This window comes from Onychomys torridus, chromosome 2 (genome assembly GCF_903995425.1).
Source record: "Onychomys torridus chromosome 2, mOncTor1.1, whole genome shotgun sequence".
NCBI classification, from domain to species: domain Eukaryota; kingdom Metazoa; phylum Chordata; class Mammalia; order Rodentia; family Cricetidae; genus Onychomys; species Onychomys torridus.
The window spans coordinates 66524452-66536155 of NC_050444.1; the positions used below are offsets into that span (position 1 = coordinate 66524452).

Genomic DNA, 11704 nt, shown 5'->3' on the forward strand with positions numbered 1-11704 from the left:
CGGATTAGGCAATGGCCGAAGGAACCAAGGGAGAGCAGAACACTCCTAAGGGTGGGTGAGAGCAGACAGTGTTCAGAGACCACTGTGCTGATCCATCTCTGGCGAGGCTTTATACTATTTCTCAAGTCTCTAGAGCAGGCAGCTGTTTCTGTCCAGGTGACAGACAAGTCCATTTGGATTCACTATTAAAAGAAGGGAGGATGGTATGTCTTTTCTCTTTACCAGAAAGCTTGAAGCTAGGCAATATCTTGTAAGATAGTTGTTTAGCTATCTACTAATGACACCTGACCCCAACCCCAGGCAGTGCAGAGTGCTGTCTCCACCCGGGATCAGAGTTATGACGAAGATCACACTCCTATGACCTGTAATAAAGTTGGCAGTTTCAAGTGTGATCCTATAAGCTGTTGATTATGAGGGTGCTGTCCCCAATCCCAATGACCTTCAACTCGGCTAATTTGTAACTAGCTACCTAACACATCCAGGGCTCTTCACCCGATATGGCCTCCAACCTTTCCCTGTGGGAGTCACTTCCATTGTCTTCTTGACTGCATTGTAGGTTGGCTTTTAAATGTGTGTTATTTTTAAAATGTCCAGTTCCTGCAAACCTCTCAGTGTCTTGGCCCAACTGTCCATCCTCAGTTCAAAAGCAGAGACTGATGAGGAGTGTAGAATAAACAATGTTGACCGTGTTTGTTTGGAGTTGGAATTTTCAGTACTGTTCTAGTCTAACAGACTCAAAAGTGCTGATCAATCAATCACCACTCTATCAGCAAGGTCTGTCATTGATTGACATTTAAGGACTGGTCTCCAGGATGGAGCCAGGCTGTGATCCTGGGAAAACCCTGCCCCTCTTTGGGTCCCTCTTTTGATTGCCTTAGGCTCTCAGACTTGAGCCTCCTACTTCAAGAGAGACCAATCAGAGACTTCTGGAGGGTGGAGGTTGCTGGGCCTAGGCTGGCTAGAAAGGAAATCTGGGTGCCGGGCCAAGGCTCCTCAGTAGTGGGCGGTGCCGGGAGCAGGCGGAGCTTAGCTAGCAGCGGAACCTCATTGGTTTCCCTGAGGATGCCCGGAGGCGGGGCCACACCGCCCCAGGACCGACCGGAGAAAGCTAAACCATACTAGGACTTGATCCTGAGACTCCGACTCTGAACCCGAGCCAGCCGCAGGTAGCTACCGCCGCCCTCCCTCCGCTCTGGGGCACGCCACCCCTTCGGTCCCCGAAAGGCAGGTCTCCCCCGGGTGTATTTGCAGGGCCCTTTCCCTCCCCGTTCCTATCTGTCCCCGGGGGACACTGGATGGGCTGGGAGAACACAGACCTTCCAAACCTCATCTTGGTTCTGTTCCTTCACCCTCGCCCACCTGGCCCACTGTCGCGAGAGCCTCTGGCCATAGTGGAGAGGCTGGGACCCAAGTCCCAAGCACCCTTCGCTCAGGTGGGTGTTCCCGGGTCCTTGACTGCAGGCCTTTAGCTCAGTGGGCACCGAACATCCGGTATTCGGGAGGAAATGCAAAGTTAGGCTTTTGGGAATCCAAGGATAAGAGGCTTCTGTACTTTCTTAGAGTAAAGTGAGATAACCTATGACCAGCGATTTTACTATGTGCAAAGCTTGGATCCCGAGCGCAGAGTCTTGGTATGGCCTAAGAGCAGTTTACTATCCTTTACCCAAGACCACCCTCGTTCCTGTCCCCTTAGCCCTCCTCCAACCTCACTTCTCTCTCTCTCTCTCTCTCTCTCTCTCTCTCTCTCTCTCTCTCACACACACACACACACACACACACACACACACACACACACACACACACACACACCCCAAGTTCCCCAGAGAGGGCTTTGCGGGTCAACATTGATTTCTGTGTGGCCAGGGACCTAGCTGGAGCCTTGCTTTCCTGAATGAATTCTTTGTTCCTCTCCCTGCACATGGGAGAGAGGGTGGAAAGTGCTGGGGGTCAGGGGTCAGGCTAGTGCAATTACATTTTGCTGCTGAGCAAGACTCACGTGAGACAGAAAAGGCACAATGATTCTGTCCTGGCCAGAGATTAACTATAGCTGAGTAGGAACTAGAAACTCTACTTAACAGTCATTGAGGGAATTATCGCAATTGTTGTAAAGTCTGCTGTTTTCAGAGGCTAGTTGACAATACACAGACCCATCTCAGCAGCTGATTGACTTGTACTCCAAAAGGCTCAGCCCCTTCCCACTGTGTGGCGGGCTGTGCCAAGCTCATTTCCAAGGTCTTGAGTATTCTGATGCTCACCCGGGTGAGGTGTGTCAGATTTTATACAGGGAAGACCTCATTCAACACCACCCTAGGGGGCTCTACAGGTGAGAGAACCAAGGTCCCAGATCTCTAGGGTTCTTGCTCAGGTCCCAGGCCAGTTCCTCTGTGGCCTTTGTGGAAATCTCCATGTTCCCTTAGCCTGTCATTCTGTGTGTCTATTGAATAGCTACTGTGTCTCGGGCATTATTCTAGGCACCAGGACCAAACATAACCAGAGGCCTGAATCTGATGGGAGAGCAGAATTAGTAAAGGGATAAGCGTTTGTGTTCTTGTTTGTTTTGTTGAGACGGAGTCTCTGAAGACCAGGCTGGCCTTGGACTCCCAGGTGCTTGTTTGGTTATAGTTGGGAGTTATAGCATCCAGCCAGGTTTGGCTAAAACTAAGGAAAGAAAAGTTCTTAGTTTCTCTTGGCTTTGCCTATAGCCACACTAATTTTATAGAAAAGGTGAAGCAGAGGCCAGGAGGTGTGCTTATGCATATTTTAGTGTTATACAAATTATTGGAACTCTGAGTATCTTCTGAGGCTCCAGGGTATTGTCATCCTCAGAATGGGGCTTGAGGGGGGAGGATTCTGTTCCTCAGTGTCCCTTCCCTCTGGGTCTGTAACACTAGCAGTGGATAGAATGTCAGCAACAGAGATCCCTGCCCCAGAGGAGCTTAGCTGTACTAACATACACATGTAAAATCAGTGTGTGGCCTATGAGATTGAGAAACTATAATGCGGGGGTCCAGAGGGCAGTTCCGGTGTTCCAAGGTTGGTTTGTTTTTGTTATTGTTTGTTCAGATGGAGTCTGTCATGTATCAGAGTTTGTCTTCAAACTCACTATGTAGTCAGCAATGGCCTTGAACTCCTGATCTTCCTGTCTCTACCTCCTAAGTGCTGGGGTTACAGAGATGAGCCCCATCAGTGATTGAACCCAGGGCTTTGTGCGTGTTAGGGAAGCATTCTTAGCAGCTGGGCTATATATCCCTGTCCCAATTCCTGATTCTTGTGTACCCTGACAGGGAACTGAGCAGAAACACACAGTTATAGCAGAAGCAGAGGCAGGCTGTTAAGGGACCGCTGGTTTCTAAAGAGGAGGGGGCAGGGCTGGAGAAAAGAGGTTTAGCTGCTCAAACGTTAAAGGTTCACAGAGGACCAAGGTTTTTGTCACACACACTGGGCTTTCTGCCCCATTTCCATAGCGTGGGCTTTTTCTCAAAGTTCTGGCTATCCACGTATAGCTTCATGCCTGGCTTGTCTCACTAGCACCTTCAATTTCCATCCAGAAACGTGGGCTTTAGTGTTGTGATGAGCCATACATAGGTCCCAGACACAGCAGCAGGAGGACCAAGAAGGACCTTGTAGAGCAGGTGATATTTGACAAGAGACCCAGAAGAGGTGAGAGAGTGGGTTAGACTTGAGGGGCACATGATGGGTTGACTAGAGAGTTATTCCGGCTTTTGTACCCCACAGCCTGTGTTTTAGGAGGCCACGCCCCTTGGTATCAGTGGGTCTCCGAGTAGCCCCGCCCACTCCCACCTGTTCACCTTGTTTTTTTCCTGTCTGCTCCAAGTTTCTCAGCATGTTGAGCATCCGATTCTTGACGCCCCGGCTGCTCTGCCTCCAGGGCAGGACTGCCTCGTACTCGACCGCAGCTGCTCTCCCGAACCCAATCCCAAACCCAGAGATTCGCTACAACCAGCTGTTCATCAACAATGAGTGGCATGATGCAGTCAGCAAAAAGACCTTCCCCACAGTGAACCCCACCACAGGCGAGGTCATTGGGCATGTGGCCGAAGGTGACCGGGCAGATGTGGACCTGGCTGTGAAGGCAGCTCGGGAGGCCTTCCGCCTGGGGTCCCCGTGGCGCAGGATGGATGCCTCAGAGCGGGGCCGCCTGTTGAACCGCTTGGCTGACCTTGTGGAACGGGATCGCGTGTACTTGGCCTCACTGGAGACCCTGGATAACGGGAAACCTTTCCAGGAGTCTTATGTCTTGGACCTGGATGAAGTTATCAAGGTGTACCGTTACTTTGCTGGCTGGGCCGACAAGTGGCATGGTAAGACCATCCCTATGGATGGGGAGCATTTCTGCTTCACCCGGCATGAGCCAGTGGGTGTCTGTGGCCAGATCATCCCATGGAATTTCCCATTGGTCATGCAGGGCTGGAAGTTGGCCCCAGCACTAGCCACAGGCAACACTGTGGTCATGAAGGTGGCAGAGCAAACCCCACTTTCTGCCCTGTACTTGGCCTCCCTCATCAAGGAGGCAGGGTTTCCCCCAGGAGTGGTGAACATCATCACTGGCTATGGCCCCACGGCAGGAGCAGCCATAGCCCAGCATATGGATGTGGATAAAGTTGCCTTCACCGGCTCCACCGAGGTGGGCCACCTGATCCAGAAAGCGGCTGGTGATTCCAACCTCAAGAGAGTCACCTTGGAGCTGGGCGGGAAGAGCCCCAGCATTGTGCTGGCAGATGCTGACATGGGTCATGCTGTAGATCAGTGTCATGAAGCCCTTTTCTTCAACATGGGCCAGTGCTGCTGTGCAGGTTCCCGGACATTTGTGGAAGAATCCATCTATCCCGAGTTTCTCGAGAGAACCGTGGAGAAAGCCAAGCAGAGGAAAGTAGGGAACCCCTTCGAGCTGGACACTCAGCAGGGGCCTCAGGTGGACAAGGAGCAGTTTGAACGAATCCTGGGCTACATCCGTCTTGGTCAGAAGGAGGGGGCAAAACTTCTCTGTGGTGGGGAGCGTTTTGGGGAGCGTGGCTTCTTCATCAAGCCCACAGTCTTTGGGGACGTGCAGGATGACATGAGGATTGCCAAGGAGGAGATCTTTGGGCCCGTGCAGCCTCTATTCAAGTTCAAGAAGATCGAGGAAGTGGTTGAGAGGGCCAACAACACCAGGTATGGCCTGGCTGCAGCTGTCTTCACCCGAGACCTGGACAAGGCCATATACTTCAGCCAGGCCCTGCAAGCTGGTACGGTGTGGGTGAACACCTACAATATCGTCACCTGCCACACACCATTTGGAGGCTTTAAGGAATCCGGCAACGGGCGGGAGCTGGGGGAAGATGGGCTTAGAGCCTACACGGAGGTGAAGACTGTCACCATCAAGGTTCCAGAGAAGAACTCCTGAGATCAGCCACCTTGGAGGGCCAGCCATGTCCTGTGGGGCCACAACATCTAGCCAGCAGGTGGAAAAATTTGATTTTAGCCTGAGTTCCAAATGAAGTGTTCCAAGGAGTGTCCACAAATAAAGTGGTTAAAGCAGAGCTGTTCTGTTTAAAGCAGAGGTGGTGGCTGGGCTCAGAATGCTACCCACCTCGTCCCCAGGTCCCAACCTCACTGATGACTTTCAAGTTATCGCTGGGAAACCTTAGGAGTCTCCAGAAGGTATATTTAAAGCTGTTGGCTATAACCATAAAAAGGAATGGTGGATTATCCAAGTGCAGCCTGAATGAGCCTCAAAAGCGGAATGCTAAGTGAAAGAAGGCAGCTTCCTGTTGAAATGTGCAAACCTGTATCCACAGTAGAAAGTAGATCAGTGGTTGGCAGAAACTGGGGGAAGGGAATAGGCAATGACTGCTTATGGATATTGGGCTCCTCTTGGGGAGGTTTTGAAAATGTTGTGGAATTGGGCAGTGGACATGGTTGTACAACGTTGCATTGTACCAATTTACTGTCAAATTATACACTTAATTAGGGTATGGGAATTAATTTCATTTTAAAATTAAAATAAGCTCTATTTGCAAATCTGTCTCAATTTTTTTCTTTCTCCTGAGGATGTTACTGTCTTTGGGCCTTAGAGGACCCAGGTAGCCATCCAGCCTCTCCTAGTTTCTGGGCTTCTCTTTGATTTCTTTTGGCCAATGACCAAGCGCAAAGACCCATGGGAAAATGCTATAGTTTCTGCCCAGAGCAAATTCGTATCATTAAGGGGTCTCCACTGTCATCTCCTAACCTCTACTGAGCCGCCTCACCAGGAGGGGTTTGCTAGCTTCATTCCTCAGACTTCTCTATTTATTGCAGCTCTTGTTGCTTACACAGACACACAGACACACAGACAGACAGACAGGCACGCACGCACGCATGCACATGCACACACACACACACCATGGCAGTAGTCATGGCAGATCCTGACCTTCAGGTCAAAGTAAGCTGAAGCCCAACTGCCTCCTTGTCCTCTGTTGTTGTAGATCATGGTGCTTACAAATCATTCCATGTTTTTAAAGTTTGCTCATAGTGAATGCCATTCCTGTGAATGCCACACTCTGTGAATGCTACAGTCTGTGAAGGTTACACTCTGTGGATGCCACAGTCTGTGAATGCTACACTCTGAATGCTACAGTCTGTGAATGCCACACTCTGTGAATGCTACACTCTGTGAATGTTCCACTCTACAGTCTGTGAATGTTCCACACTCTGTGAATGCTACAGTCTGTGAATGTTACACTCTGTGAATGCCACACTCTGGGAATGCTACAGTCTGTGAATGTTACACTCTGTGAATGCTACAGTCTGTGAATGCCATACTCTGTGAATGCTAGTCTGTGAATGCTACACTCTGTGAATGATGCAGTCTGTGAATGTTACACTCTGTGAGTGCTACAGTCTGTGAATGTTACACTCAGTGAATGTTACACTCTGTGACTACCACACTCAGTGAATGCTGTACTCTGTGAATGTCATATTCTGAAAGCTACCGTCTGGGAATGCTATACCCTGTGAATGCTATGCCCTGGTTATCTTTTCATCAAAATGACTTTGTTTTTCAGAACTTGCTATGTAGCCGAGGATGCCCTTGAACTTTTGATATTCCTGCTTCCACCTCCTGAGCGTTGGGATCCTAGGTGTGCACCACCACAGCCAATGTCAAGAGGTGCTGTGGATCAAATTCAGGGCTTTGTACATTCGAAGCAATCTCTACCAGCAAAACTGTATCTCCATCTTCCTTCTCTAGTGTAATGATGGCCATGGCTTGGGTTTGGTCTGAAATGGCTTCTTGAGGACTGTGGGTTTGTTTGGGTCTCTCTTCTCCCTTCCTAGGACCCCCTTCCTGTGAGATTTATCTAAAGCTGACATGACCCTGGCTCAGCATCCTCCATGTTATTTCTCTTAAGAGGCCATTGCAACCATCTCTGCAGCCACACTGCAACCCTGTTTTGCACAGTAGTGAAGGTTTCTTATTATGATGGTTAATCTTCATTGTTACCTTGACTGGCTTATTCAGCCTCCCAGAGACGTTATAGCTAAATGGGGAAAACCCACCCTAAATATAGCTAGTACCATCTCAGGGCCTGGGTATTCAGACTAAGTTAAAAAGGGAAAAAGAAGAAAGCTGGATGAGATGAGCGTTATTATTGGTTTCTTCTTCCTGACTATGGACACAGTGTGAAAGGCCACTTCACACCACACTGTCATGGGTCCCCTGTCAGGATAGACTGTATCTCCTCAGACAAGGAAAGGGGTCTCCTTGGGCATCAACCTTCAGTCCAGCATGTGGCCCACAAGCTTGAACCGTGAGAGATGCTGTAGTGTGGGAACCATCCACGCGTCCATTCCTCCTTTCCACAGACTCGCACCACGCTCATATTTGGTCAGGTGCCGTGCTGGGAGCCTTCACATGCTGCTTGCCTTCACATGCTGCTTTGACCTTAAAATAGTACTGTAAAGCGAGGCAGTTGATTTGTGTTTGTTTATTTTTCCAGTAAGCTGTGGTGAAGATTAAGAGGTTTACTTTTTTATTTAAAGACATATTTATGTGTATGTATGTGTGCCTGTGTGTGTGTTTGTCCCTGTGGGTATGGGTACCTGCAGAAGCCAGAAGAGGGCATCAAATACCCTGGAGTTGGAGTTACAGGCTCCCCGACATGGGTGCTGGAACTGAATTCATGTCCACTGGAAGAACAGCAAGTGCTCCTAACCATGGAGCCATCTCTCAAGCTCCAGAAGGTTTAATAACCAGCTTGTTGAGGTCAGTTTTCCATGAGCATGCTCTAGGGGCCAGACAAAGGGGTGTACTTAGGGGCCCATCTACTCAAACCTCTAAGTTAAAGTCTATGACTCCCAATCCACACCAGTGATCCAGTCCCATCTGACCTGATCAGCCACTGAGGAACTTGGGTTGGTATCATTATGGGTACAAGGCTGACCTCTGGTGGTCCTCACTTCTACTAATTTGCTCAGATCATTCCTTGATCTGAAAAAGGAAAAAAAGTCCTTTGGGACCCTTGGGAGAAAGTGAATCAGACAAGACTGTTGTGGGAGCTCAGTCTGACCCTAAATTCACGGTCATCTTTGGCCATATATCAAGTCTAATATATCCTAGACTGCATGAGAACCTGCCCAGGGTGGGGGTTGGGGAAACACACAGGAAACCTTGCTGGAGGAGCATACTTGGGAACAAGAGGAAGGTGACCTGCTTGTGTATTCATTTATTAAGGTTTCACTGTGTGCTGGGAATGGTGCTAGGTGCTGGGAATGCGGCAGGGAACTGGACAAACAGTGTATGCATCCCAGCTGATGGAGGAGGGAGGCTAAGAAAAATACACACAATCTAACCATCCCTCACTAACCACAGGGCACTGGTTCCAGGCCCCCAGTGGACATACACACGTCTCTCCTGTCAAATGGTGCTATGTCTACATCTAGCCTGACACATCTTCCCAGGCACTTACAGCCAGCCAGTGATGGGCACTGCAAGATCTCTCTCTGCCTGTGGGGACCAAACATTTCTCACGGGGGCTCCATGTCCTGAATTCATTAAGTCACAGACACCAGAGCAATGTGGTTTCCCTTAATTAATTAAAATATCACATAATACTCACTCTCTGATTTAACACTCATGAGGCCCCAGTGAAGGCTGAGGATAAAGAAAGTCATTTCCCGCTGGATGACTCTGATTGTCTGGCCTACATCCTCAATCTTGGGGGACAGGAGGCTGGCATTTTCTAAAGATAGGAATTAATTTCATCGCAAAACCTGTTGGAAAAATATCCATCGTACTAAAACCCAGCCCTTTGGTGCTTTAGCACAGAAAGTGAGTACCTCTGGAGTAGAACACAGGCTTCAGCTCTACTGTGGCACCCCTTCCTGCAGAGAATACTCCAGCTCCACAAGACACCTTTCATACTGTTTCATCTGTGTATGTGTGTACACATTTGTGCAGATAAGTAAGGGTAAGGTACACAGTATGCGGGTGCACACATGAGTGTGTGTGTGCCTGTGGAAGGCAGGAGACCTCAAATGCCCTTCTCCAGATCTGACCTTATTTTTTTTAGACAGAGTCTCTCATTGGCTGGCAGCTTGCTGATTAGGTTTAGCTGTCTAGACAGTGAGCCCCAGGGATCTATCCATCTCTACCTCCCCAGTTCTGGGATTACAGGCTTGCGCCACCATGGCCAGCTTTTTAACGTGGGTTCTGTGGATCAAACACAGGCTCACACACTTGTGCAGCAAGCACGTTAATCTCCCAGTTCACTTATACTATGTTTTGTTTTTTTTTTTTTCTATACATGCCCATGATAAACTGAGTTTATGGATTGGGCATAGTAAGCATCAACAACAATAATAAAAAAAAACAAGTTTAAAATATGTTATAATTATGTCAATGTTATCTCTTTTGGGCAGCTGGTGGCTTAGCCTACCGAAAGCTCTCACGGGGCACCTGGCAGGAACCTGGCTCACATTCTATTCACCCACCCAGTGACTCACACCTTCCGGTACTCCATCCCCTTCCTCACTCTGTCTATGGGATGAGAGCACAGAGTCATGAGTGAATACATCACTAAAATGCATGAAAATATACATTCAGGAGACTCAGATGGACCAGGCTGGGACTAGTGGATGGTTAAGGCTGGCTAAAAACTACAAGTAGGGGGCTGGAGAGATGGTTCAACAGTTGAGAGCACTTGCTCTTACAGAGGACCTAGGTTCAGTCCCAGCACCCACATGGTTGCGCACACCATCTGTAACTCCAATTTCAGAAGGACTGATGCCCTCTTCTGGTCTCGGTGAGTACTGCGTGCAGGTAGTGCTCAGAGATCATGCAAGCAAAATACCCATACATATTCAAAACAAAACCCCTGCAAGTAGGTAGTGGTAGGACTAGGCATGGTGGGGCACACACCGTTAATTCAAGAACTTGGGAGGCAGAAGCAGGCAGATCTCTGTCAGTTGAGGCCAGCTTGGTCTACATATGGAGTTCCAGGCCAGCCTAAACTATACAGTGAGACCGTGTGTCTAAGCAACAACGAAACAAAAAACCTGGAAATAGGGACCAGGCAAGGAGGCAACCACAGCCCAGGTGGGAGAGCCGCGGAGGGTAGGGTGCAAGTAGCTAGTGTAAGCAGAAAAACGGGGGGGCAAGATGCACACGGGACGACAGAGATGGCTGGGTAGGACCTGGACCCAGCATCTGAAGCAGCATTCCCAGGGTGGAGGGAGCAAGGAGTCCACCCCTAAAGACATTTATTATCAGGGTGCAGGGGTTGCAACGTCATGCAATCTACACAAACAGGGCTGAGTGCGTAGGTGGGTAATTGGGCTTCCAAATGATAACAGTCACAGCAGGTGTTCTGGCTCTCAGAAGGGGTCCCTGAAGCTCCCAGAGAGAAAGGCCGCTGGGTTGGACAATCATGCTGACCCACTTTTTTGGACATTGGTGAACATTCCAGACAATGTAGTATGCATTGTTTACCTACATCACTCAAGTGTGACACATAACCCGGCCCCAAAAGGTCATGGCACTCATCCCTTCCACCAGGGGCTCCTGCATCCAATGCAGATCTGAAGTGACCATGTGATTCTGCACGCTGCAATTACCACCATCATGTAAGCAAAGTATGTCTATTACCTTCTCCATGGCCAGCCAAAGTATGTCTCCAAGGTGACGTCCTTCTGAAGTCACTCCACTAAGCATCTGAGCATGTCATCTCCTATCCCTGCAATTCACAGGGACATTGGTAGCAGACTCTCACACATTATAATAACCACGATGGGGGAGCTGAGAGAGGCAGGAAGGGCCAACTCTGGTGTAGACACAAGCAGATCCCCTGGCAGTCCCAGCCCCTGAAAGCAGCTTCAATTTCACTTCTGATTTTACACACACACACACACACACACACACACACACACACACACACACACACAAAGGATTCCCACATGTCCGATGGAGGACACAGGGGCCCACAAGTAAAGGGGACTTGCCCAGGGTCATACAGTGAATATGCACATGGACACCATGTTTCCAGATTCTCAGGCTTGCCTCTCTCTGTGTGTGCAATACACAAAGGTGACATCCCAGTATTTCAGATGCAGATCTGCTAGGATTAAAGGCAGAAAATCCAGCTCTAACAAGAATTCCAAAACACAATGGCTGCCATGAGCTGCAAGAGTGTGAGTGGAAGCTGAGGAGAGCCTTGAGCCCAGTGGGTGC

The 11704-nt window shown here is 49.3% G+C and overlaps 1 protein-coding gene across 1 annotated transcript; it reads left to right on the forward strand.

The window, feature by feature from the left end:
• Positions 1 to 1071: 1071 nt before the first annotated feature.
• Aldh1b1 (aldehyde dehydrogenase 1 family member B1) lies at positions 1072 to 6021 on the forward strand. The gene is made up of 2 exons (XM_036178589.1): positions 1072 to 1166; positions 3836 to 6021. Exon 2 carries the CDS (start codon positions 3845 to 3847, stop codon positions 5402 to 5404), a length of 1560 nt encoding a protein of 519 aa, XP_036034482.1. The 5' UTR covers positions 1072 to 1166; positions 3836 to 3844; the 3' UTR covers positions 5405 to 6021.
• The last annotated feature ends 5683 nt before the right edge of the window (positions 6022 to 11704 follow it).

Bases quoted from the DNA above. Each gene is read 5' to 3' on its own strand.
- Aldh1b1 (XM_036178589.1), top strand. From the start codon at position 3,845: ATGTTGAGCATCCGATTCTTGACGCCCCGGCTGCTCTGCCTCCAGGGC.